This window comes from Piliocolobus tephrosceles, chromosome 10 (genome assembly GCF_002776525.5).
Source record: "Piliocolobus tephrosceles isolate RC106 chromosome 10, ASM277652v3, whole genome shotgun sequence".
Classification (NCBI taxonomy): domain Eukaryota; kingdom Metazoa; phylum Chordata; class Mammalia; order Primates; family Cercopithecidae; genus Piliocolobus; species Piliocolobus tephrosceles.
Window position 1 is genome coordinate 121,412,822 of NC_045443.1, and position 27,413 is coordinate 121,440,234.

The window sequence follows — 27,413 nt, forward strand, 5'->3', positions numbered from 1 at the left end:
ATAACTGTAATCCACTAGGAACAAATCTGCATTGTAAACACAGAGGAAGGGGCTAGTATTTGGCAGAAGGATGTCTAGGAACATTTTAGAGATAAGAGGTGACATTTGGGTTCTGAGGGATGAGTAGGAGTATGCCAGGGTGCAAAGGATGAAAAGACCACTCCAGCAGCTGGTAAGGGCTAAGCGGCATGGAGAAGCAGCAAGACTTTGAGGAAGTGGTAGAATTCTAACTTTGGAAAATCTGAACAAGGTTAATTTTTTGTACATGGTTAAAGTATTACATATATACAGTAAAATAAAATGCAATAGTTGCCGGGAGCAGCGGCTCACGCCTATAATCCCAGCACTTTGGGAGGCCGAGGCAGGTGGATCATCTGAAGGTCAGGAGTTTGAGACCGGCCTGACCAATATGGTGAAAACCCGTCTCTACTAAAAATACAAAAATTAGCTGGGTGTGGTGGCGGACGCCCGTAATCCCAGCTACTTGGGAGGCTAAGGGAGGAGAATATCTTGAACCCAGGAGGCGGAGGTTGCAGTGAGCTGAGATCGTGCCATTGTACTCCAGCCTGGGTGACAAGAATGAAAATCTGTCTCAAAATAAAATAAAATAAAGTAAAAATGTAATAGTCTAATCGATTGTTTTAAAAAAGTAGACATCCACGTATATACCACTTAGGTAAAGATACTAAAGATTCCAGCAACCCGGGAGGATCCCTTGGTGCCCCTTTCAGGTCTGTATGAGCCTCCACCGCTCCCCAGTCCCCGGGAAGGAGAAGGGATGGGAGAGGCAACATGAAACCTAAAAATCACTGGGGTTCGCTCCGGTAATCCTACGGTAATCCCACAGCTATTGGGTTGGCAGAGGCAGGAGGATCACTTGCCCAGGAGTTGGAGGCTGCAGTGAGCTATGATCGCGCCACTGCACTCCAGTCTGGGCGACAGATCAAGACCCCGTCTCTAAGCAAACAAACAAATAAACACCCCTCAAAACCCATGGCTTCAGGCCTGGCGCGGTAGCTTATTCCTGTAATCTCAGCACTTTGGGAGGTCGAGCAGGGCGGATCACTTGAGGTCAGGAGTTCCAGACCAGCCTGGCCAACATGGCGAAACTCCGTCTCTACCAAAAAATTAAAAAAAAATTGGCCGGGCGCAGTGGCTCACACCTGTGATTCCAGTACTTTGGGAGACCGAGGTGGGCGGATCACGAGGTCAGGAGACCAAGACCAGCCTGACCAACATGGTGAAAACCCGTCTCTACTAAAAATACAAAAATTAGCCGGGCGTGGTGGTGCGTGCCTGTAATCCCAGCTACTCAGGAGGCTGAGGCAGGAGAATCACTTGAACCCGGGAGGCGGAGGCTGCAGTGAGCTGAGATCGCGCCACTGCACTCCAGCCTGCCTGGGCAACAGAACGAGACTCCGTCTCAAAAAACAAACAAACAAACAAAAAACACAAAAATTAACCAAGCGTGGTGGCTCACGCCTGTAATCCCAGCTACTCGGGAGGTTGAGGCAAGAGAATCTCTTGAACCCGGGAGACGGAGGTTGCAGTGAGCCGAGATCGCGCCACTGGACTCCAGCCTGGGCAACAGAGCGAGACTCCGTCTCAAAAACGAAACAAAAGAAAAAAACCTTAGTTTCAGCCCGCACATTCCCTCACCTCCTATTGCTGCCTGCAAATCTTTCGCCATCGTCCTGGACGATCCTAAGACGGCACTGCAGAGGCTTCTGGACACTGTCGTTTTCCTGGTAAGTCCACATGAACTTTAGCTTTGACGCGAAAGGACTAGGGAAAAATTTTTGGTCCTTCGGAGCCGCCGTCCAGGCTCGGGCCTCTCAGAGTCGCTTGTCCCTCGGCGGCTGCCATGCGTCCTTTACGTGGCAGCTGCCGGCGCCCGCCAATCCACTGCGCCCGCATCAGCCCCCACTAGTGGCGCAGGCGGAAGGGGCGGAGCTTGGGCGGTGGTGGCTGAGAAGGCAGCGGGGCGGCGGCGGCGGCGGCGGCGGCTCTGGAGGCCGCAGTCCGGGTCCTGGCTTCGGCCTCAGCCCCACCATGGTGACACTTGCTGAACTGCTGGTGCTCCTGGCCGCTCTCCTGGCCACGGTCTCGGGCTATTTCGTTAGCATCGACGCGCATGCTGAGGAGTGCTTCTTTGAGCGGGTCACCTCGGGCACCAAGATGGGCCTCATCTTCGAGGTGGCGGAGGGCGGCTTCCTGGACATCGACGTGGAGGTGCGGGCGAGATGCCCGCGGCCGAGGCTTGGTCGCGTGGACGCTCGGGGATTGGTGGCACGTGGGGCCGGCGCGGGGCCTGCTTGGGCAGCGGGCTTAGAAGTAGCTGTCCGAGTCCTGGAGAAGCCCAGGCCGTCACCCCCCCGCCCCGCCCCGGCCACGGCGACCTCCTAACGGCCCCCTTTCCCGCGACTTGCCAGGATTCCGGGATTCCTTGGGGGCTCTTTCGGCATGCTTGGTTGCTTTGGGTTCTCTCCTTGAACGACGGGTTCCTGTTGGAACCTCTCGCCGAGCTTTGTGAATCAGGCGCCGCGTGTCAGCCCGGGCCCCAAAGCCGCTTCTCAGTCACTGTTAGCTGGTGGCGGGTCTCGATCCAATTAGCACCCGCTTTCCTTCGTGTTACGGATTAATGCTGGAACGTGGCACGGAAACGTTTCCAAAAAATAGATAAAAATCGCTTGAGGATTAAAAAGCCATTGAATGCTAGGCATACTTTCGCGTCGTGTTTATTCTTCATAGAAACAACCTTAAGGTTCTACTCTTAGACAAATATCCAGCTACCTCGTTTAGTCTCCGCTGCCTAAGAGAGATGGGGAGTTGGATCATGCGTTTTAGGAGTAAGCAGTGCAGTGAAGTATCAGGAGAAAACAGGAAATTAAGAAACCAGCAGTCCCTAAATCTCCACCCATGTTTTGTAAACCAAAAGAATGAGGTGTCGCTAATTTTTATTTTAATTCATCTGCTAGCATGACCAGTTGAGTCTAAGAAGTTTCTATTTGACAGTGTACTCAGTAGGGCTGGGCACAAGTTACACAATACAAGTGAAATCCAAAAATAAGGGGATAAGGGAAGGGAGAAACTCTTAGACTTAGCTGGGAAATTAGCGATCAACTATTCCAGTCTCGAAGTTATGAAAGTGACATGGACTTTGAAAGAGCGACTGGCTTGACCACAGCCTAACAACTGATTTCTAGCAGACTGGGATGAGAGTTTGGGTCTTCTCATTTCCAGGCTAGTCCTTTCCCCTAAGCCTTCAGGCATCTCAGATAAAGCAGAATTCCTTCACTGTTCGGCAGTAATCTGGAAAACCTTGAAATTTGATAAAAATTCATTTTGTTTATATTTTAAAAAACAAACGTTTATTATCTCGTGGTTTCTGTGGCCAGGAATTATGGAGAGGCTTAGCTGGGTGGTTCTGGCTTGGAATATCTCATGAGGTTGCAATCAAGACGTCAACCAGGGATGCAGGAATTCTTCATTTTAAAGAGATTTCTTTTTTCTTGAGTTTTGCTGTCAGTCACAGTTGCATATTTGTTGGTGATGCAGAAATTCTTCATTTTAAAGAGATTTGTTTTGAGTTTTGCTGTCAGTCACGGTTGCATGTTTGTTGCTGATATTAGGCCAGTTAGAGACCACATTTCACGTGAGCTTTCTGTCTGAGGGGTTTAGTAAGGATAAATAAGACATAGATGTCAGAACCGAAAGGTGTTTTAGAGAGCCATTAAGTCAACCCTTGTTTTATAAAGTGGGAGAATTGCAGACCAAATGGTTATTATCACTTACCGAAGTGGAGCTAAGTGAAAGTTACATATTCTTGGTGAATTTCTTTCTTTTTTTTTTTTTTTGGACAAAGTCTTGCTCTGTTGCTCAGGCTGGAGTACAATGGCGCTCAGGCTGGAGTGCAATGGCGCGATCTCGGCTCACTGCAAACTCTGCCTCCCGGGTTCAAGTGATTCTCCTGCCTTAGGCTCTTGAGTGGGAATACAGGTGGGCGCCACCAGGCCCAACTAATTTTGTATTTTTAGTAGAGACGGAGTTTTACCATGTTGGCCAGGCTGGTCTTGAACTCCTGACCTCAAGTGATCCGCCTGCCTCAGCCTCCCAAAGTGCTGGGATTACAGGCGTGAGCCACCATGCCCAGCCATATTCTTGGTGAATTTCTTACTGCCATTAGACATTACTTATAAAGTCTATGACTAAATCTTTTGTGACATTTTATGCATTTCTCTCTTGCCTCCAGATTACAGGACCAGATAACAAAGGAATTTACAAAGGAGACAGAGAATCCAGTGGGAAATACACATTTGCTGCTCACATGGACGGAACATACAAATTTTGTTTTAGTAACCGGATGTCCACCATGACTCCAAAAATAGTAATGTTCACCATTGATATTGGGGAGGCTCCGAAAGGACAAGACATGGAAACAGAAGGTGAGATGAACATTCAGAATATTTATATCACATTCCAAGAGCTAATTTTAGTTCTATCCATTTTTACCCATCTGAGTGGCATTTTTAAAAATTTCTTAACCAAAAACTTTTTGTGAAATATGCTTTTTATTTTTTGCAAGTCTCCTAATTAATAAAAAAGTTTCTTGAGGCTAGTGTTTGTTTTTTTGTTCTTCATTTTTCTTTTATTTATTTATTTATTTTTTTGAGATGGAGTCTTGCTCTTTTGCCCAGGCTGGAGTGCAATGGCTTGATTTTGGCTCACTGCAACCTCTGCCTCCTGGATTCAAGTGATTCTCCTGCCTCAGCCTCCCAAGTAGCGTCAGGTGTACAGCACCACTCCTGGCTAATTTTTGTACTTTTAGTAGAGACGGGGTTTCACCATGTTAGCCAGGCTGGTCTCAAACTCCTGACTTCAGGTGATCCACCCGCCTTGGCCTCCTGAAGTGCTGGGATTTTTTTTGTTCTTTAAATTTGTTCTAACAGATTTTCTTAGTCATTTTGTGCTCTTGTGAGCATGTAGGTTCCTTGTGTCTTGGGTTATTTTTTCTGTTTATTTGCTAATCCTGATATATACTTTATTTGCTCATTTGTGTACATGACTAGTTTAGCTAAACTTTTTATTGGTTCTTTTTGTGTTAAGATATCTTAACTTTTCTTTAGGTGGTGGAGATACCTGGGATGGTATGTGGATTGCTTTTTGACAGCGTCCGTGTTTGCTAATGTCTAATTTCTGCTTTCTTTTTTCTAACCTCAGTTTGTTGGCATGAGAGTGTTTTTTCTCTTAAAAAACCCCTACAACTAATTGGATTGATTATTTTTTTGGTGGTTTTTTATTTGGTTGACAGGAAGTATAGGTTAGGTTATTTTAAACTAATAGCACTGAAAACACAGTTGACATTTTCGTAGTAACATCTTTGTTCTTTAAGATGAATGCTAAAGAGTGGAAATTCAATGATAAGGGGACAATAGTCCCAATTAAACATAGCTCATAGCAAATGGTGTCTTTGACTTTGTAGAAAGTATTTTGTAGACTTCCTAACCTGAAGCTTGGTTAGATATGAAATGCAGTTCTAGGAGCCATATGTTGATATGAAGACAAAAGTTCTTTTAGCCATATGTTGCAGTTAGATTATTCATTGCCCAGGTTACCAGTAATAAACCCTGATTGGTTCTTGGTGGTTTTGGATAAATTGCTTTCTGGGAGCCAGTACATTTGGTGGTGGGTTTTTTCTCCCCCACAGTGCATACCAGAGTTTTTGAAGCTAGTCGTCGTCGTTTCACACATTTCATAGTATCCTATTAGCATGGTAACACATGTCCCAGATGTTCAGTATTAGTAGAGTGCTAACGTCATCAAGAAGCTGAGTTGTTTGGTTAGATTTTGAAATCTGTAGAGTTTAGAGAGTCCTACTACTTAGTAATTCCTGTGCTCATTTTTCTTTTTTTTTTTTTTTTTTTTGAGACGGAGTCTCGCTCTGTCGCCCAGGCTGGAGTGCAGTGGCCAGATCTCAGCTCACTGCAAGCTTTGCCTCCCGGGTTTACGCCATTCTCCTGCCTCAGCCTCCTGAGTAGCTGGGACTACAGGCGCCCGCCACCTCGCCCGGCTAGTTTTTTGTATTTTTTAGTAGAGACGGGGTTTCACCGGTTAGCCAGGATGGTCTTGATCTCCTGACCTTGTGATCCGCCCATCTCGGCCTCCCAAAGTGCTGGGATTACAGGCTTGAGCCACCGCGCCCGGCCCCTGTGCTCATTTTTCACAGCCACTTATAGAGTAGGACTTGACTGATTTTCGGGGAGAATGAGGAGTTCTGAAAGGCTTTTTTGGTTTATTTTCTGGAGATTGATCCTACTTAGTTTGAAAATGTTGGTTGATGAATGTGAATATTGAACTTCTTAGATAATTTTTTAACATATATCCAAAATTCTTGCTTTTGCTTGTTAATGTCAATGAATGGCAGCTGTCAAATCAAGCCTTCCTCTAAAGCAGTGGTTCTCAAGTGAGGAGGATCTTTTTGCCCCAGGGGATATTTGGCAATATCTTTTTTTTTTTTTTTGGAAAGATTTTTTATTGGAAGACAGGAGGTAGGTGCTACAGGCATTTAGGACTGGAGGCCATGGAGGCTGCTAAATACCCTACAGTGCATCAGACAGCGTCCCACAATGTCGAACAGCATTTGGTCCGAAATGGCGACAGTGCCACTGCTGAGAAACCCTGCTCTATCGGTTTCATGTGGTGCATGGGGCTTCCAAAGGGAAATTTAGAGTGAGCGAACGTTGGACATTCCAATTCAACTGCCTTCAATGGTAGAGGCCCTTGGTTTCTCCTAAGAAACTTGGGATTGTCTGTGAGAATCTGGAATCCCAGAAGAGACCCAGTCTTGGGCAGGGATGAAGAGATCCCCCTTTCCCCGGGAATGTTTCCTGGTGCTGTTTCTCTCCTGCCTACCTGTTCATTCTCATAACTGGCACTACCTAAAAGCATATGCTTACTCTTCAGAACAGTACCTTGTGTGTATTTTTGGTTCAAGAGGATACCTGGTTGAAAACTTGTGCCACTAAGGACTTGTCTGTCTACTTACATTGCCTGCTGTTCCCCACTATAGTGAAATCATTACTTTGTCAAAGAAGAATGTTTGAGTTGGTGTGGATTTTCCTAAGAGCGTTTCGATGTTTTTCTCTGCCCAGCTTCATAGAGATTAAAAGTCTGTTTTGGTGCTGCTCCTTAATTAATATTAGAGTTACGTGACTCTTAGATTTTGTTATTTGTAGGTTTATATTTTAAAAATACATGTATTTATTTGTGCTCTTAGTCCCCCCACTCAGTGTTTTACTACTTTTCTGTAGTTAATAGTATAGTGAACTTCACGAAACAACGTTTCATTAAGAGAAATTTTCTGGGGTTGTTTTCGTTTCCTTAGTAAGCATTATATAGTATGTTTCCTACCCTGAAAGAGGTTTCTCTACTGGGAAGGGGCTTTTAAAAATGCTTTGAGAATTAAATTGACATGATTCATATCAGTGGTCCAAATTGATGTTTGAACCATTTCAAAAGTAGCTTCTTTTGCAGGCCTTCTCTGAGGATTTAAAAAAGTTATTTTATAAGTATTTTTCAAAAAGAGATTGCCCCAGCCTAGGCAACATAGTGAGACCCTGTCTCTAAAAAATAAAAATAAAATGGTAGTCAGGCATAGTGACGCACCCCTGTAGTCCCAACTACTCAGGAGGCTGAGGCAGGGGATTGCTTGAGCCCAGGAATTTGAGGTTACAGTGAGCTATAATTGCACCACTGTACTTGAGCCTGGGTGATAGAGTGAGATCCTGTCTTGAAAAAAAAGATGGCTGGGCGCAGTGGCTCATGCCTGTAATTCCACTATTTCGGGAGGCCGAGGCAGGTGGATCACCCAAGGTCAGGATTTCAAGACCAGCCTGACCAACGTGGTGAAACCCCGTCTCTACTAAAAATACAAAAATTAGCTGGGTGTGGCAGCGTGCGCCTGTAATCTGTTATTCTGGAGGCTGAGGCAGGAGAATCGCTTGAACCCGGGAGGCAGAGGTTGCAGTGAGCTGAGATTGAGTGCCAGTGCACTTCAGCTTGGGCAACAGAACGAGACTCTGTCTCAAAAAAAAAAAAAAGACATTGACATATGTGTGCTGTTTTCAAATTGTTCTGTAGCTCACCAGAACAAGCTAGAAGAAATGATCAATGAGCTAGCAGTGGCGATGACAGCTGTAAAGCACGAACAGGAATACATGGAAGTTCGGGAGAGGATACACAGAGCCAGTAAGTGAATCCCGTCACTTTGCAGCAGCGTCTGATGATGAAGATTGTTTTACTCAACAGGTTGCTTATATTTTCCTCATTTGGAAACTTCGCAAATTTTATGTGAAAGCATTGGCTTTAAAAGTGTACCTACGTGAGATATTTTTTGAGCATACGTATGTGTGGAGCTTTGTAGTTTATTATTGGGACATTCATTCTAAACCAGAAAATGCTATTAAGATTTAGTGCAAGTTTTTAAGAGTTTGGTTTTCTGGCTGGGCGTGGTGGCTTACGCCTGTAATCCCAGCACTTTGGGAGGCTGAGGCAGGTGGATCACCTGAGCTTGGGAGTTCTAGACCAGCCTGGCCAACATGGTAAAACCCCGTCTCTACAAAAAATAAAAAAATTAGCTGGCTGTGGTGGCGTGCACCTATAGTCCCAGCTACTTGGGAGGCTGAGGCATGAGAATCACTTGAACCCAGGAGGCAGAGGCTGCATTGAGCTGAGATTGGGCCACTGCACTCCAGCCTGGGCAACACAGCTAGACTCTGTCTCAGTAAAAAAAAAAAAAGAGTTTGGGCTTTTAAAAATGTATGGTGAGCTAAGGAATAAGCTAATCATTTTCTCAGAAGGGAAAAGTGTTGTAAAATGGGTATTGCACTGGTTTTTAATCACATACCTGAAACTTACATGCCAGTGGGATTAATATGAGATGCTGAGATTTAATCTTTTTACTAAAATGGAAGGCTTAATGTAGTTAGAATAGAAAACACCAAAACATGAGTACAGGCAAGTCACCAGGTGAAGATCAACTTGAGTCCTCAAGTTTGTAAGTTGGGAACTTGGAATGTATTTTTCTGTGGAAACAGTGATGATTGAAATCTTGTGTTAGGTTGCAAAAGTCTATTTAGAACTGGATAGAGCATTAAACATTAGGCTTTTGCATTTAAAATTAAGAGGTCCTATATTGACAGAGAGACCAGTTCCATTGATTAGGTTCAGGGCCACACCATTGTTCAGTGTTTTCATCCTTCAGGTAGTTCTTGGGGAGATGAAAAGAGCAAAGTGGCCGGGGCAGTGGCTCACGCCTGTAATCCCAGCACTTTGGGAGGCTGATGTGGGCAGATCACAAGGTCAAGAGATTGAGACCATCCTGGCCAACATGGTGAAATCCCGTCTCTGCTAAAACTACAAAAATTAGCTGGGCGTGGTGGCACGCACCTGTAGTCCCAGCTACTCAGGAGGCTGAGGCAGGAGAATTCGCTTGAATCCGGGAGGCAGAGGTGCAGTGAGCTGATATAATGCCATTGCACTCTGGCCTGGCGACAGAGCAAGACTCCGTCTCAAAAAAAAAAAAAAAATAGGAAAAAAGGAGAGCAAGGCGTAGTGATGGCACCTCTATAGTCCCAGTTACTCAGGAGGCTGAGGTGGGGGATTGGGAGCAGGCTTTTGTCTTAAGGGCAGTGATTCTATGTCAGGAATCTTTGTTCTGAGACTGGGGTAGGGAGTGAACAGTGACTCAAAGAGATAAGCACAGCTTGAATTTCTTCCAGATGTGGTTTCTGTTTTTCCCACCCTTAAATCTGTTCTTGCTACTTACGGAAACAAATCTTCAGGATCTAGAGCACAGACATCAGCTTGTGTTGGCAGGAAGGTGTGTAAATGTAATAGCCTGGAGAACTCCCCTCATCCCCACTTGTTTTAGGACTGGAGTGGGGCATGTTATGGACCAAGGCTTGTCTACAAGCACTCGAACCTCTTGCCTCACAATTTTTTCTCCTTGCCTCCACTCTTAATCTCACCAGCTGGGATCTTCACTTTTTCTCTCTTACCTTGTTGGGGACCCATGTGTTGGTTACCTTGTTCCCAGATGGGGACCAGCCCAGTCTGGAGTTGGAAGGGCACTGAACTAAGTCAGAGGGCAAATTCCTCTACTTTGCAAGTTTAACTGGTTCAGACCAGATGGCTTTCGAGTTATAGAAGTTCTTGGGAACACAGTGGCCAGAGGAAGCACATGTCTTCCAGTCTTTAGGGGGTCCAACCTTGTTCTCTCACCCATGATTTGAGTGGAGATACTCCTGTGTTTGTTTCACAAATAGTGAGCTATGTGTTCATATTTAAAAGTGTTAGCAGTTTCTAGAATTGAATTTATAGTTATTCAGTTTAAATTTACAAAGCAAATAGTTCCCATAATGTTTTGTTTTTGTGAGTCTTGCTATAGGACCCACTCCTCAGCAGTGAACATAATGAGACCCTTTCACTACAGTGTCGTAATAATAACGTGTTGCTTCTAGATCAGGCTAATATGAGTGGCGTGAGGACAGTGTCCCAGGTCACTGCATTCTGATGTTATTGTGCTTCAGTGTGTTCTATTTAAACTTAAAGGTGCATTTTTCTTTGGGAAGTTGAGGCGGGCGGATCACCTGAGGTTAGGAGTTTGAGACCAGCCTGGCCAACATGGTGAAACCCCGTCTCTACTAAAAATGTAAAAATTAGGCCGGGCGCAGTGGCTCATGCCTGTAATCCCAGCACTTTGGGAGGCTGAGGCAGGCGAATCACGAGGTCAGTAGTTCGAGACCAGCCTGGCCAAGAGACCAGCCCGGCCAATATGGTAAAACCCCATCTCTAAAAATACAAAAATTAGCCAGGCACATGTAATCCCAGCTGCTTGGGAGGCTGAGACAGGAGAATCACTTGAACCCAGAAGTTGCTTAGGCTGATCTTGAACTCGTGGGCTTAAGTGATCCACCCACCTCTGCCTTTCAGAGTGCTTGGATTACAGGCATGAGCCACTGTGCCTGGCCTATTTTCTTTTTATCAGACTCTGTCTTTTTTCTGTTTTTTTTTTTTTTTAAGATGGAGTCTTGCTCTGTTGCCCAGGCTGGAGTGCAGTGGTGCGATCTTGGCTCACTGCAATCTCCACCTCCTGAGTTCAAGTGATTCTCCTGCCTCAGCCTCCTGAGTAGCTGGGACTACAGACGCACGCCACTACCATATTTTGACGTTGTAAATAATTGCATTTTGGATAACTGTGATTTTGAAATAATTCCTTAATTTTTTTAGAAGTTAGTTTTCTGATTCAGCAAAATGGATACTAATATAGGACGTTTCAATGGTGAGGGAGAAAGATGGGTTGGGTTTTAACCCTAGAATTATGACCTTGGGCAAGTCACCTTTTCTTCTCTGCTCCCTGTATACAAGCAGAATGGACTTGGCTGTACCCAGTGAATCTTTAAGCCCAGCTTATTTTTGTATTTTCAGTAGAGACAGGGTTTCACCACGTTGGCCAGGATGGTTTCGATCTCTTCACCTTGTTATCCACCTGCCTCGGCCTCCCAAAGTGCTGGGATTACAGACGTGAGCCACTGCACCTGGCCCTATTTCATTTTTAGAGACACAGTGTCTTACTCTGTTGTCCAGCCTGTAGTGCTGTGGTGACAAGATAGCTCACTGCAACCTCAACCTCCTGGGCTCAAGTGATCCTCCCGCCTCAGCCTACCAAGTAAGCTGGAAGTCCAGGCATGTGCCACTACACTCGGCTATTTTTTTTTTTTTTTTTGGTATTATAGAGACTGGGTTTCTCCATATTGCCCAGGGTTGGCCTCTGACTCCAGAGCTAAAGCAATCCTCTTGTCTTGGCCTCCCAAAGTGTTGGGATTATAGTGTAATTGTTTTTAATGTTGGCCATTGCAGAAAAATAAAAAATTACGTAGACATTTTTTTTTGAGATGGAGTCTTGCTCTGTTGCCCAGGCTGGAGTGCAGTGGCACAGTCTTGGCTCACTGTAAGCTCCGCCTCCCAGGTTCATGCCATTCTCCTGCCTCAGCCTCCCAAGTAGGTGGGACTACAGGTGCCCGCCACCACGTCTGTTTTTAGTAGAGACGGGGTTTCACAGTGTTAGCCAGGATGGTCTCAATCTCCTGACCTCATGATCCGCCCACCTCAACCTCCCAAAGTGCTGGGATTACAGGCATGAGCCACTGTGCCCGGCCTACATAGTAATTTTTAAAAGCTAAGGCTATAGCATTTGACTGGAGAGTTGGACACAATGGCTTGTGCCTGTAGTGTTAACTACTTCAGAGGCTGAGGCAGGAGGATTGCTTGAGGTCAGGAGCTTGAGACCAACCTGGGCAACACGAGACCCTGTGTTTTTAAAAAATAAAATGAATTGACCAGGCATGGTGGCTCATGCCTGTAATCCCAGCATTTTGGGAGGCTGAGGCGGGCAGATCACCTGAGGTTGGGAGTTCGAGACCAGCCTGACTAACATGGAGAAACCATATCGTTACTAAAATACAAAATTAGCTGGGTGTGGTGGTGCATGCCTGTAATCCTAGCTACTCGGGAGGCTGAGGCAGGAGAATCGCTTGAACCCAGGAGGGGGAGGTTGCAGTGAGCTGAGATTGCATCATTGCACTCCAGCCTAGGCAACAAGAGTGAAACTCTGTGTCAAAACATAAAACATAAAAAAAAATAATAAAATAAAATACATTTAAAAATAAAAGGAATTTGGCCAGGTGTGGTGGCTTAATGACTATAATCCCAGCACTTTGGGAGGCCGAGGCAGGCGGATCACCAGAGGTCAGGAGTTCAAAACCAGCCTGGCCAACATGGTGAAGCCCTGTCTCCACTAAAAATACAAAAATTAGCTGGGCGTGGTGTTGAGCACCTGTAATCCCAGCTACTCAGGAGGCTGAGACAGCAGAATCACTTGAACCCAGGAGGTGGAGGTTGCAGTGAGCTGAGATCACGCCACTGCACTCCAGCCTGGGCGACAGTGAGTCTCTGACTCAAAAAAAAATAAATAAATAAAAAGAATTTGATCAGAAACTTGAATGTAAGAAATTGAGTATAATAAATCAATATAGAGTAGATGTGTATTTTACTTTAAGGATCAAATCCTTAGTTTGAGAGCAGGACAGATGAGAATAGTTTGTCTTGTATTTGATGGTCTGGTAGTAACTGTCAGTATTGATCCATATAACTGAGTAACCTCTTCCATTGAGAACAGTTGCCAAGTACACAGGTGCTCAACAAATATTTGTCACATATTTGGGGAAAAAGACACTCAGACTGCCATATTTTGATGTTGTAAATAATTGCATTTTGGATAACGGTGATTTTGAAATAATCCCTTAATTTTTTTAGAAGTCAGTTTTCTGATTCAGCAAAATGGATACTGATATAGGACGTTTCAATGGTGAGGGAGAAAGATGGTTGGATTGGGTTTTAACCCTAGAATTATGACCTTGGGCAAGTCACCTTTTCTTCTCTGCTTCCTGTATACAAGCAGAATGGACTTGGCTGTACCCAGTGAGTCTTCAAGGTTTCTTTTAAAAATCTTTGCTTCTACTTTGGGAGGCTGAGGCAGGAGGATCAGTTGAGGCCGGGAGTTCAAGACCAATTTGGGCAACATAGCAAGACCCTTTCTCTACAAAAACAGAAAAAATTAGTCGGATGGACTGGTGCATACCTGTACTCCCAGCTACTCAGGAGGCTGAGGTGGCAGGATTGTTTGAGTCTAGTTCAAGGTTGCAGTGAACTATGATTGTGTCATGGCATTCCAGCCTGGGCAACAGAGCAAACAAAAAAATATTTGCTTTGAGTATGTTGAGTTGCCCAGAGACAAAAGTATTTACAGTATAGGTGACCCATAGGTTACAATGACTTCACTTAGAAATTTTCATATTTATGATGGTGCAAAAGTGATGTGCATTCAGAAGAAACTGAGCATCAAGTACCCATGCAACCATTCTGTTTTTTACTTTTGGTGCAGTGTTCACTAACTTGATAAGTAAAAAATAAAATAATAATAAAATGCAGTTTAACTTACATGAGATATACAACACTTTATTATAAAATAATCTTTGTGTTGTTAGATGCTTTTGCTCAACTGTAGGCTAATGTAAGTGTTCTGATCATGTTTTAGGTAGGCTAGGCTAAGCTATGATGTTTGCTAGGTTAGGTGTATTAAATACATTTTTGAATTAGGTATTTTCAACGTAAGCTGGGTTTATTGGGATGTAACCCCATCTTAATTTGAGGAACAGCTATTCTACGAATGGTGTACACAATATTACTTTCACACAGAGTGAAGACTAGAATATGATGCCTATGTTTTTTGGGGGATAATTGTTAAATTTTGTTTGTTTGTTTTGTCCTCAACAGTCAACGACAACACAAACAGCAGAGTGGTCCTTTGGTCCTTCTTTGAAGCTCTTGTTCTAGTTGCCATGACATTGGGACAGATCTACTACCTGAAGAGATTTTTTGAAGTCCGGAGGGTTGTTTAAAAAGCCTCTTCCTGATGATCCCAGCTCAGAATTCACTGTTTACCAAACACCTTGGTCATAATAATGTCATTAGTTTCTCCATTTTTATTTTCTGAACTGTACATTCACAATTTATGTTTCTTTGTGATGAATAGATATTGGGGGAAAAACACCGTTTTAGGAAAATTATAGTGAAAATTTGACAGTTTTGGCGTAATTTCTTATTTGAATGCTGCCTCCATTATATAGGTCCTTCCAGGAACTCAAACACTGTAAGTGAAATATGGGAGTATAGTTTTTATTATTTCTTTTCCTTTTGTTTTCATAATATAATGCAGTTTGTTCAGGAAATCAGCACAAAGCCTGATAGTACTTTACTAAAATGACTGCATTCTTTGGATTCCCTCAGTCTGTGGTTCAAGTCACTACAGATTCATTTTTGTTGAGTCCTTATGAGAAACAACAGTATGAATCTTGACGGTTTCTACCCATCCTAATGGCAGAGCTCTCTGACGGGCATATGCTGCCAGGCTGGGTACTTTCATACTTTGTTTTCTTCTTTTGCTTTAAAACTACGACTCAGCATACATTTTCCTGCATAGATTTTTATATTGTACCTTAGGACTCAATCATCTCCACTTAAATTGATGACACAAGCAGCTAATAACCATTTTTGAGTTTCTGCCTAACCTTCTAATTGTCTGTTAAAGCCAATTCTCTGGGTGTCCCAGTGAGTGGTGGCCCTTTTTCTTTCCACGCTGGCACATTCACTTCCCCCACTCTTGGCATGTAGGAAATAAACATTTACATAATTGGAAAAATCCAGATTTCTGATGCCAAAGGGTTAAAGCCTCTTGGATTTCATTGCAGTGATATACAGCCACTATTTTATTTTTGATCAGTGGCTTTTGGCCACTGTTTAGGGCACTGAACATCAGTGTCAGCATTAGGGTTTGGGTTTTTGTTTCTCTTGGGTCTTTCTTTTTTGGCACATGTGAATCTTGTTTTGTGTAAAATGAAATGACTTTCTCTTGTTCTCTGATGATGGGTTTAAAATTAAAAGAGCATCTGGTTTCAATATGGGGATGATCCAGGATTATGTTGTGACTGATATATATTAGTTACTTGTACATTTTTTTTTTTTTTTGATCTTTGCAAGGGGAAAACTACAAGTAACGAGTTTTATATAATTAATTTAAATTTGTTACAGGTTTTCATGTTCAGGATAAGCAATTTTTCCACCTTGAGTGAGAACACTTGCAACAGTTTATTAATGAGGTGACTTTCACCTTAGGACAACTGTTGCATACCAGTTTTTTTTTTGTGTGTGAAACACTTCAAAATTGATTTAAAATATGTAAATTTAAAATTGGTTGTATCTAATATGCCCCAGGTTCAGTAAATAAACAATTCTTTTTAAAAACAGTCAGTATTCTGTGTTTTATATATTGACAGTTAATTCACATTTTTTACACACCAACTTTCTGTTCTTATTTGACATGAGACATGTCCATGTTTTCTGAGTATTTATGCCTATTATGTCTGTTACTTTTTAATTCTATAAGCTTGAGGATAGTGAACGGTACCAAGTTTTCGTTTCTGCACAGGTTTTCCAGTGAGGCTTCTCTGATGGATCAGTGCTAAAATCTCAAGTATTTTTCTATTTGGGAAAAAAGAAAGGGTTGAATTATTTTCACTCGCCCACGTGGTTTATGAATGTGGGAAATAGCTTTAAAGACAGATTAAATGATGTGCCCAAGGCCACAGGTAAGAGAGTGAAAGGTGGAACCAGAGACTAGATCACCACCTGTAGAAACTCCTTCCTCTGTGAAACTAATGGCCTGCTGGTAATAAAAGTACGATTTATTGAGTACTGTGTAATGTCTTGATCTAGTACTAAGCACTTTACTTGGTCCGTCTTATTCATGTTTCAAAACTGCCATTACCTTGGGTAAAATCATTTTGGAAATGAGGAGGAAAACAGGCTTGGAATGGGTCCTTAGGTCAGAAAACTAGTAGAGCCCAGAAGACACACACAGATACGCAATTTCTCTGTGCCTTTGCTTTCAGAACTGTCTGTGAAGTGCCCCCCTTTTCTTTTTTTAGAGACAGGATCTCACTCTATTTCCAGGTTGAAGTGCGTTGGCTTGATCTTTGCTCACTGAAGCCTCAATCTCCCAGGCTCAAGTGATCCTACCACCTCAGCTCTCCAAGTAGCTGGGACTACATCTTTTGTTTTTTAAAAACAGGGTCTTGCTTTGTTACCTGGACTGGAGTGCAGTGGCACAAACATGGCTCACTGCAGCCTTAACCTCTCAAGTGATCCTCTCATCTGAGCCTCCCGAGTAGTTGGGACCATAGGCATGCACCACCACGCCTAGCTAATTAAAAAATTACTTTCATAGAGACAGAGTCTCCTGTACGTTGCCCAGGCTGGCCTCATTCTCCTGGGCTCAAGTGATCCTCCTGCCTCAGCCTCCCAAAGTGTTGTGATTGCAGACATGGGCCACCATGCCTGGCTGAAGTCCCATTTTATAAAAGTTGTAGAAGGTGTTTTGAGAATGTGATGGTCATTTCATTGAAAATGTGGCTTCAGGCTGTTGTCTTTTACTTAATTTGAGATGATTGCAGTCTGCGTGAGTTGTATTCCCATTTATTGATCCCACAAATATTTGAGTAATTGCTGTGTGCTACAGTGATAGTCCCTGGGATAAAGAAGATAGAGAAAAGACGCCATTAGTGTGGGTTTTACATTTTGGTGGCAGAGATGAACCTAATAAGTTTTGTGTGTGTGTGTGTGTAGCAAGAAAGATAATGGTAAATGCTAAGAAGGGAAAATAAATGAGGGTAGGAGTTTCAGTGATGTGGAAAGGAAGGTGACACTGAGAAGGTGATTTCAAAAGTCCAAGTGGAATGTAAGGGAGTGTAAGGGAAAACTTCCCCTTTGCCCTCAGGTTTCTCTAAAAATTCAACTGAAAAGCAGATTAATAGGAGGAAAGTGATGCAAATTTATTTGGTCATAGTTTTGCACAAAGGAACCTTCAGAATTAAGACCCAAAGTTACAGGGAAAACTATTCATTTTTCTGCTTAGACTCAACAAAATATGCACAGCTGAGTAGAAATAGGACTGGACAAGAAGGGCATGGTCTAATGCTCACAGACTGAGTGGGGATGCCCAGCAAGGCCTCTCTGGATTCTTTTCGGCCTCTCTGTGCAGGATTCTTTCCTTCCGGGTAGGGGACAGAACCCTTCCTGGAATGGGGTCTTACAACCTACAAGCAAAACAAAAGAGGTCAGATAATTTTTTTTTTTTTTTTTTTAGAGGCATAGTCTCTGTTGCCCAGGCTGGAGTGCAGTGGCGCGATCTTGGCTCACTGCAGCCTCTGCCTCCTGGGTTCAAGCAATTGTCCTGCCTCAGCCTCCCAAGTAGCTGGGACTACAGGCACACGCCGCCACATCTGGCTAATTTTTTGGTATTTTTAGTGGAGATGGGGTTTCACCGTGTTGCCCAGGCTGGTCTCAAACTCGAGCTCAGGCAATCCGCCCGCCTCGGCCTCTGAAGTGCTAGGATTACAGGCGTGAGCCACCGCGTCTGGCCTTTTTTTTTTTTGAAACAGTTTCATTCTGTCGTCCAGGCTGGAATGCAGTGGTGCAATCTCGGCTCACTGCAACCTCCACCTCTCAGGTTCAAGCGATGCCCATTGCTCGGCCTCCGGAGTAGCTGCAGGCACCTGCCACCACACCTGGCTCATTTTTTGTATTTTTAATAGAGACGGGGTTTCACCACTTTGGCCAGGCTGGTCTTAAACTCCTGACCTTAGGTGATCCACCTGCCTTGGACTCCCAAAGTGCTGGGATTACAGGCGTGAGCCACACGCCCAGCCCAGGTAATTTCTTTTTTTTCTTTTCTTTTTTTTTGAGACTGAGTCTCGCTGTGACGCCCAGGCTGGAGTGCAGTGGCGCAACCTCCACCTCCCTGGTTCAAGCGATTCTTCTTCTGCTTCGGGCTCCCGAGTAACTGGGACTTACAGGTGTGCGCCACCACGCCCGGCTAATTTTTTTATTTTTTGTAGAGAAGGGGTTTCACCATATTGGCCAGGCTGGTCTCGAACTCCTCACCTCGTGATCTGCCCGCCTTGGCCTCCCGAAGTGCTGGGATTACAGGCGTGAGCCACCATGTCCGGCCGATAATTTCTTTATGGCCAGTTTTTTCACAGAAAGGTGGAGAGAGAGAGTTAGAGTAATATTTTTAGGTTTTATGGCTGACTTTGGAGAAAAGGGGTTCCCGTTTCTATGCTCCATCATGACGGGCAAGGGGGATTCTTGAGTTTCTATGGCCAGCCTCACAGAATCAGAGATCAGAGACGGGTGGGGGGGGGGGGGGGGGGGGGCAGAAGGTCAGAGAGAAACTTGCTTCTGAGGCTGCCTCTGGGGTCTTCATGTTGGGGTTTCGTTTTCAGAGCCTCAACAGGAGCAAGTCATGCACATAGCTGGAGGAGATAGGTCCTCATAGAGGGCACGTAATGAGTGGTCAATAAAAGCTTGCCGAGTGAAGGTGTATGTGGACATGAATGGCCCAGGCCAACTGTGAACAGTGGAATAGGACAGTGTTCTTACTTAGGACTCTGACCCTAACTTCCGGGAAAGTAAACCAACATTCAGGACGTACCGGCCATCGGACCCCCACCATCAGCGGGTGCCTGTTTTGCAGGGCTGCTAACCCGGGGCCCCGACACGTTTCTCTGCCCACGGCAGCCAGCCCCGCTGTCCTTCCGCCTGGTCGCGGTCCTGTGCTGCCACCTGCCTCCGAGGGACAGAGAAAGTGGGAGAGCCGGGCCAGACTCCCTCCCGCCAAAACCCTTTCCCGGTGCGGAGAGGCGCCCGGAGCCCAGGGGTGCGAGCGGGTGTAACTCCCCGGACCTGCCCCACCGCCTGCCTCCACCGTCCCGCGGGCGCGCTTTTCCTCGCTCCCGCGGCGTTGGAGCCTTCGCCGCGCTCCGGAACTCTGCTCCGCCAGCAAAGTTCCCGGCCGGCCGCCGGAGCTGCCGGAAGCGGAAGTGCTGGTTGCGGGTGCACAGAGCGCGTTGGAGCAGCGGCGACCGAGGCGGCAAAGGAGAGCGCCATGGAGCATGTGACGGAGGGCTCCTGGGAATCTCTGCCAGTGTCACTGCACCCGCGGGTGCTGGGCGCCCTGCGGGAGTTGGGCTTCCCGTACATGACGCCGGTGCAGGTATCGGTTCCTGGGGGAGAGTGAGGCTGGGAGGGGGCCAGGCACCCGCTGCTTCGGACACAGCGGAGGTGATCGGACAGACCCGAGCCCTGGGGCGCTCATCCCTCCAGCGGGGGCTCTTGCCTCGTCTCCAGGCTGCCCAGACTGGCGGGATGCGGAGCAGCTCGGCCAGCGAGCCGGCAGAGGGGCCGCGACCCACCCAGCCCTCAGGTGCTGGAGTCTCGAGCCTGGTTCTCATCCTAGCCCTGCCACCTGTAGCTGTGAGACCTCGGGCAAATGGCTTAACCTCAACGTGCTTCATTTTCCTTCTCTGTGAAATGACGAAAAAATAACACCCTCCTTATGGGGTTGCTGTGGGGACTGAATAAACCAGTCGGCACACGAGAGGAGCTCAGCGAGGGTTTCCTGTTGTTATGCATCTTTTCGAGAAGTATTTCTTGAGGACCTGCTATGGGTCAGGAACTCTTCTAGGCTCTGGGAAGTTTGCAGTATTGGCATCTGCTCATAGCCTTACTTTCTAGCGCAGGAGCTAGAGAAAGGATAATTTCAGCTGCTAGTAAATGTTATGAAGGAACTAAGACTGTTGTGATAGTGTCACTCGAGGACTGGAGAGGAGGTGAGACAGGGTGCTAAGGAAGGCCTCTCTGAGGAGGTGTCATTGAGCTGAGACCTCAGTGATTGAGAAGGAGCTGGCTCTGGGGTGACGAGGGGAAGATTATTCCAGCAGAGAGAAATACCAGTGCACATAAATGCCCTGGGGCAGGCTGCAAATGGTTTGAGCAGCAGAAAGGGGGCCTTTGTGACTGAACATCAAGAGTAGTTAGTGCAAGAGATGGATTGTGTAGGGTCTTGTAGGAGCTTGGATTTCATTTTAAACGTAGTGGGAAGCCATCGTATCCGGGAAGATGTTTAGGAAGGGAAGGGCTGTGATTTCTCTTTAGAGAGTGGCCTTTTCAGGCATAAGAGACGAAGCAGGCAGGTCGCTTAGGAGGCCATTGTCAGGTAAGAGATGATGGTGGCTTGGAGTAGGGTGGAACCAGTGGATATTGAGAAGTCACATTTGGAATAACTTTAAGGTTGCTAAGAGACCGGAAGTGGAGGTTAGGAAAGAAAAGACTCTAGAGGGAGCTGAAGTTTTTATTCTTTTTTTTTTCCTTTTGAGATGGAGTCTCACTCTGTTGCCCAGGCTGGAGTGCAGTGGCGCGATCTCGGCTGACTGCAGTCTCCACCTCCCGGGTTCAAGCAGTTCTCTGCCTGAACCTCCTGAGTAGCTGAGACTACAGGCGCCTGCCACCACGCCCGGCTAATTTTTTGTATTTTTAGTAGATACGGAGTTTCCCCATCTTGGCCAGGTTGGTCTTGAACTCCTGACCTCGTGGTCCACCTGCCTCAGCCTCTCAGAGTGCTGGGATTACAGGCTGAACCACCGCACCCCACCGATTTTTATTCTTAGTAGCTGAGTGAATGGTGTTAGTATTTCCCGAGAATGGCTGGAGGGTGTAGCAGGTTTCAGAAGGAAAGTCAAAAGTTCTTATTTTTTTTCCTGTGTGTGTGTGGGTGGTTTTTTTTTTTTTTTTTTTTTTAATGTTTTTGAGACAGAATCTTGCTCTGTTGCCCAGGTTGGAGTGCAACGGCATGATCTCAGCTCACTGCAACTTCTGCCTCCTGGGTTCAAACGATTCTCCCATTTCAGCCTTCCGAGCAGGTGGGATTACAGGCATGCATCACCACGCCTGGCTAATTTGTGTGTTTTTAGTAGAGATAGGGTTTTGCCATGTTGGCCAGGTTGGTCTCAATTCTGATCTCAGGTGATACGCCCGCCTTGGCCTCCCAAAGTGCTGGGATTACAGGTGTGAGCCACTGCACCTGGCCACAAGAGTCCTGTTTTTAAACACTGAGCTGGGTACAGTGGCACCCGCCTGTAGTACCATTTACTTGGAAGGCCGAAGTGGGAGGATCCCTTGAGCCCAAGAGTTCAAGACCAGCCTGGGCAACATAGTGAGACCCCCATCTCTGAAATTAAAATAAATAATGGCTGGGCACGGTGGCTCACGCCTGTAATCCTAGCTGCTTTGGAGCTAGGATTGGAGACCAGGGTGGGAGGATCACTTGAGACCAGGAGTTCAAGACCAGCCTGGGCAACATAGGGAGTCCCTGTAATAGCAAAAAATTTTTTAAAATAAATGAAGCCTTGAGTTTGAGATGCCCATAAGATTCCTGGGAATGGGGAGAATCTATTTCCAGCAGGCAGGGCTGGAGATGGAAACTGGGAGTGCTGTGTTCCCTGCCTAGGGAACCTGGCCTCAGAGCCTCAGAGCTCATTGTCTAGACCTGTCATCCACTACACAGTCACCAGACACAGCTATAGAGTACTTGAAATACACTTTGTCCAAATCAAAGTGTACTCTTGAGTATCAAATAACACAGTGGATTTTGAAGACCTACTATGAAAAAAGAATGGAAAATGTTGATTTTTACATATTGATTAAATGTGAAGGGACAATATTTTTGATATATTGGGTTGAATAAAATATTAAAATTTATTTCACCCATTTCTTTTTACTTTTCTTACTATGGCTACTAGAAAATTTAACATTGTGGCCGGGTGCAGTGGCTCAAGCCTGTAATCCCAGCACTTTGGGAGGCCGAGATGGGCGGATCACGAGGTCAGGAGATCGAGACCATCCTGGCTAACACGGTGAAACCCCGTCTCTACTAAAAAATACAAAAAACTAGCCGGGCGAGGTGGCGGGTGCCTGTAGTCCCAGCTACTTGGGAGGCTGAGGCAGGAGAATGGCGTAAACCCGGGAGGCAGAGCTTGCAGTGAGCTGAGATCCGGCCACTGCACTCCAGCCCGGGCGACAGAGCGAGACTCCGTCTCAAAAAAAAAAAAAAAAAAAAAGAAAATTTAACATTGTTTATGTGGTTCACATTTTATATCTATTGGACAGCAGTGGCCTAGAGCAGGGTCCTCACCCTCTGCACTATTGACATTTTGTGCTGGAAAGTTTTTTGTTGTGGGGGTGTCCTGGGCATTGTAGGATGTTTAACAGCATCACTGGAATCTGTCCACCAGAGGACATCACCTCCTAACTCTGGCTGTAATTTATTTAGTTATTTATTTTTTTGAGGCAGGGTCTTGCTCTGTTATCCAGGCTGGAGTGTGGTGGCACAGTCACAACTCACTGCAGCCTCGACCTTCCTGGGCCTAGGTGATCCTCCTACCTTAGCCTCCTGAGTACCTGAGACCACAGGCATGCACCACCACACCCACATAATTTAAAAAATTTTCTTGGTAGAGCTAGAGTCTCCCTGTGTTGCCCAGGCTGGTCTGGAACTCCTGGCCTTAAGGGAGTTAAGGGCCTTCCAAAGTGCTGTTATTATAGATGTGAGCCATGATGCCTGGCCCACCCTGGGTTTTGACAACCAAAAATGTCTCCTTACATTGCCAAATGTTCCCTCGGGGGTTGATAGGGAGGATAGAAATCACTGTGTAGAGGCAATTGGAATAATATTACATCTGCTGTGATTTAAGTGAGCTCAGGCCCTGGGGACCAGGGTTGAACCCTGGAGGGAGCAGCCGCGAGGCCAAGGCCTAAATCTAATTGAGGTTTGGCTTTTTTGATTGCTAAAACCAGGTTTCTTGTGAAGTCTGGAGACCTCTACAGTGCTTAAAATGAGAAGGTTTATTTGAATCTTGATTCTGTGATACTAGAGCTGGAAGGGACCCTAAAACCCAATGTCTTCAGCCCCTTCCTGGTTCAGAGAGGGAGAGTCGGAGAGACAGGAATAGAATTCAGGACTCCCACCTCCCAGCTCAGCTCACTGTCCCCACGCGTCGTCCATGTAGACACAGTTGCCACGTTTGATTCAACTTCTCTATGGTGACTTGGTTACTCAGAGTCCCTTTTGTGGTGGGGTCCACTGTGGCCTTAGCCGCCCATTATGTTCCTAGGGCTTAGGGTCTCACCTGTGAAGTGATGGCATCCTTTAACCGGTGCTTTGCAATCTCTCCCTTTAGTCCGCAACCATCCCTCTGTTCATGCGAAACAAAGATGTCGCTGCAGAAGCGGTGAGTATCTCAGGTACATGCAGCCTGTCCTTGTGTTTTCCCTCACATGAACTCTGAGGAAGAAAAGGAAACCAAAACTCTCTGTTTGCAGGTCACAGGTAGTGGCAAAACACTCGCTTTTGTCATCCCCATCCTGGAAATTCTTCTGAGAAGAGAAGAGAAGTTAAAGAGGAGTCAGGTGAGGACAGCAAACGTGATTTATTTTCACCTAGTCATCAGAGTTTACATTGGATTAAGAAGCTGGCTACAAACTTGAAAAAATAGGTCAGAAGCCATGACTCACACCTGTAATCCCAGCACTTTGGGAGGCCGAGTCTGGAGGATCACTGGAGTCCAGAGGTCTGAGACCAGCCTAGGCAACACAATGAGATTTTATCTCTACCAGTAATGAATGAATGAATGAATGAATGAATGAATGAATGAAACTTGAAGAAAAAAAAAGACAATCCTCATTATTTGTGGATTCTGTATTTGTTAATTTGCCTGCTCGTTGAAACTTATAATACCACAGTGGATCCTCAGTGCTTCTGTGGTCATGGGCGTGGGCAGAGCTGCCTTTTGTTTTACTGCTCAGGTGTAAACAGTGTCCTTTTCGTCATCTATTTAGTGCCATGTTTTTCACCTTTTTTTTTTTTTTTTTTTACCTGAGACAGGGTCTTTCTCTGTCACCCAGGCTGGAGTGCAGTGGTATGATCTCAGTTCACTGCAACCTCCACCTCCCAGGCTCAAGCTATCCTGCCTCAGCCTCCCAAGTAGATGGGACTACAGGTGTGGACCACCACATGTGGGTAATTTTTTGTATTTTTTGAGGAGAAGGGGTTTTGACATGTTACCCAGGCTGGTCTCAAACTTCTGGGCTCAAGTGATCTTTCCGCCTCGGCCTCCCAAAGTGCTGGGATTACAGGTGTGAGCCACCGTGCCCAGCCATTTTGCACATTTGTTGCTTTATGTTGGTGATTTTGGTTTTTGAAATGGCCCCGTGGTGTAGTGCAGTCTAGTGTTCCTGGGCGCAAGAAGGTTATGACGTGCAGAGAGAATCCCCGCACTAGAGAAGCACAGGCTCAGGCATGAGTTAATGTGCTGTTGGCCACGAGTTCAATAGAAATGAATCAACAGTATATATTCAATAGAGTCTTTTAAGCACAAACAGACATAAAATAGAGTTATGTATTGATTGGTTGACAAAAATGTCATGTCCAGAGACTGGCAGGAACCTAACCCTGTGTTTCCCCTGTGAGCAGTGGTTCAGCATTCACTAATTCAGTGTTCTTAGTGTTAGTGACTTTAAAGAGCATAACTGCAGTGTATGATGACGAGTAACCGTAATTCAAAGTAGTTGATATGTGCTCAGGGATGCTGCTGAGAACGCCCAGTAACTGCGGTTTCTCTGGAAGTTCTCTGTGTGGTGGAGGGCGGAGGGCCTATGAGTTCCTCTCCAGGAGGCCCTTGCGCTGCTGACTGTGTCCCTTCCTTCCATGTGGGCAGGTTGGAGCCATAATCATCACCCCCACCCGAGAGCTGGCCGTTCAGATATACGAGGTCCTGTCGCATTTCACGAAGCACTTCCCCCAGTTCAGGTGAATTGGATGCAGTGTCCCTGTTAGCCACGGGCTGTTGTTTTGCCGAACTTAAAGACTGTTTTCTTGTTTTAGCCAGATTCTTTGGATCGGAGGCAGGAATCCTGGAGAAGATGTTGAGAGGTTTAAGCAACAAGGGTGAGTTTGCTCGTGTCTGCTCATTTCTTGGCTTGCTCTTGGCACTGAACCTAAGAATGGATATGTGATCTCAGCCTAACTGTGGGTCCCCCTTTCAGCAGCCTCCTCCCCCTGCAAAAAGGTGTTTTCTCCAGGCCAGCTTCCCGTTGCGCTTTGCTAGCTCCTTCCCATAAGGCCCTGATGAGTACTTAACTCGGGTTCCTACAGAGGTCAAGAGAACGACGTGAGGATAAATGAGTGGTCAGGATAGATGAGTGCGGGACTGGGGGATGGTGAGGAACTGGTCAGTAGCTGCCTGGAATACTCAGCTCCAGCTGGTAGCTGCCTGGCAGGACTGGGCTCAGTAGTGCCAGGTTTTGAATTTTTTTTTTTTTTTTTTTTTTTTTGAGACGGAGTCTCGCTCTGTTGCCTAGGCTGGAGTGCAGTGGCTGGATCTCAGCTCACTGCAAACTCCGCCTCCCAGGTTCACGCCATTCTCCTGCCTCAGCCTCCCGAGTAGCTGGGATTACAGGCGCCCGCCACCTCGCCCGGCTAGTTTTTTTTGTATTTTTTAGTAGAGACGGGGTTTCACCGTGTTAGCCAGGATGGTCTCGATCTCCTGACCTCGCGATCCACCCGTCTCGGCCTCCCAAAGTGCCGGGATTACAGGCTTGAGCCACCGTGCCTGGCCTAGGTTTTGAGTTTTTTAAAAAGAAGATGGAATTCCAGATTTGTGTGTGTAATCTCCTGATTTTTTAACTGTTGGCGTGTAATCCACGTTTGAAAAACACATCTTGTAGGTGAGCCAGTCTGAGGGAGCCACATCCGGCCCTGAGTCTGCCAGTTTGTGATCTTTACATAGGGTTCTCTAATTATGTCAACATTCCCATTTTACATGTGAGCTACCTGGGGCCTACGATGGTTGAGTTAACTTGCGTAGGTCAGAGGTTGGGAAGCTTTTTTTGTAAATGAGCAGATGGTAACTGTTTTCGGCTTTGTGAACCATATGGTCTCCGTCGCAGTTACTCAACTGCTGTTGCAGTGTGAAGGCAGCGATAGGCAACATGTGAATAAATGGGCGTGGTTGTCTGCCAATAAAATACTTGGCAAGGACAGGCAGCAGCCCAGGTTTGGTCTGGGAGCTGGAGTTTGCCAACCTTGCCTGGGTCATAGCCCAGAACCCAGATCCCGTTTCGCCACAGCCCTCACATTTTCTACCCTACAGCACTCTTTTCCACTCTCATGCTCTTCGTTCTCTTCTCTAGGGCTTAAATGACTTTGGAGGGATATGAAACTTGGTATTTTGGTAATCATCAACCACATCCCCAAGATCAGAGAGCTTGGTAAATGTTAACTTTCTTTCCAAAGTGGGAACATCATTGTGGCCACTCCAGGCCGCTTGGAGGACATGTTCCGAAGGAAGGCGGAAGGCTTGGATCTGGCCAGCTGTGTGCGATCCCTGGATGTCCTGGTGTTGGATGAGGCAGACAGACTTCTGGACATGGGGTTTGAGGCAAGGTACTGGACTTTGGACTTCACTGGCTTGAGTGGGCGGATGATACTAATACAAAAGGAAAGCAAAATGGAGTTTACCACTTTATGACTAGGTATTTTTATTTTTTATTTTCATTTTAATTTATTTATTTTTTAGAGACAGGGTCTTGTGCTGTAACCCAGGCCGGAGTGCAGTGGCGTGATTATGTTCACTGCAGCCTCAACCTCTCAGGCTCAGGTGATCTTCCTGCATCAGCCTCCCGAGTAGCTGGGGCTACAGACGCACACCACCATGCCTGCTTTTTTTATTTTTTGCAGATGGGGTTTTGCCATGTTGCCCAGGCTGTTGTCAAACTCCTGGGCTTAAGTGATCCTCCCACCTAGGCTTCCCAAAGTGCTAGGATTACAAGCGCCAGCCACCATA

General features: G+C 45.9%; 2 protein-coding genes across 3 annotated transcripts in view; both read left to right on the forward strand.

Moving 5' to 3' along the window:
- The first annotated feature begins 1,953 nt into the window (after positions 1-1,953).
- On the forward strand, positions 1,954-15,924 carry TMED2 (transmembrane p24 trafficking protein 2). The gene is made up of 4 exons (XM_023205974.2): positions 1,954-2,232; positions 4,253-4,445; positions 8,140-8,247; positions 14,395-15,924. Exons 1-4 carry the CDS (start codon positions 2,053-2,055, stop codon positions 14,517-14,519), a joined length of 606 nt encoding a protein of 201 aa, XP_023061742.1. The 5' UTR covers positions 1,954-2,052; the 3' UTR covers positions 14,520-15,924.
- A 3,623-nt stretch (positions 15,925-19,547) lies between these two features.
- Positions 19,548-27,413, forward strand: part of DDX55 (DEAD-box helicase 55) — a 19,536-nt gene continuing 11,670 nt past the window's right edge. For both annotated transcript variants that reach the window (XM_023205986.3, XM_023205995.3), the window contains exons 1-6: positions 19,548-19,729; positions 23,751-23,801; positions 23,893-23,979; positions 25,287-25,378; positions 25,454-25,516; positions 26,864-27,013. In XM_023205986.3, coding sequence (XP_023061754.2) covers positions 19,622-19,729; positions 23,751-23,801; positions 23,893-23,979; positions 25,287-25,378; positions 25,454-25,516; positions 26,864-27,013 — 551 coding nt within the window. In that variant the 5' untranslated portion in view covers positions 19,548-19,621. The remainder of the gene's footprint in view (positions 19,730-23,750; positions 23,802-23,892; positions 23,980-25,286; positions 25,379-25,453; positions 25,517-26,863; positions 27,014-27,413) is intronic.

Bases quoted from the DNA above. Each gene is read 5' to 3' on its own strand.
- TMED2 (XM_023205974.2), top strand. From the start codon at position 2,053: ATGGTGACACTTGCTGAACTGCTGGTGCTCCTGGCCGCTCTCCTGGCC. The intron at 2,233-4,252 runs GTGCGGGCGAGA...TCTTGCCTCCAG, and splicing joins TCCTGGACATCGACGTGGAG to ATTACAGGACCAGATAACAA. The intron at 8,248-14,394 runs GTAAGTGAATCC...TGTCCTCAACAG, and splicing joins GGAGAGGATACACAGAGCCA to TCAACGACAACACAAACAGC.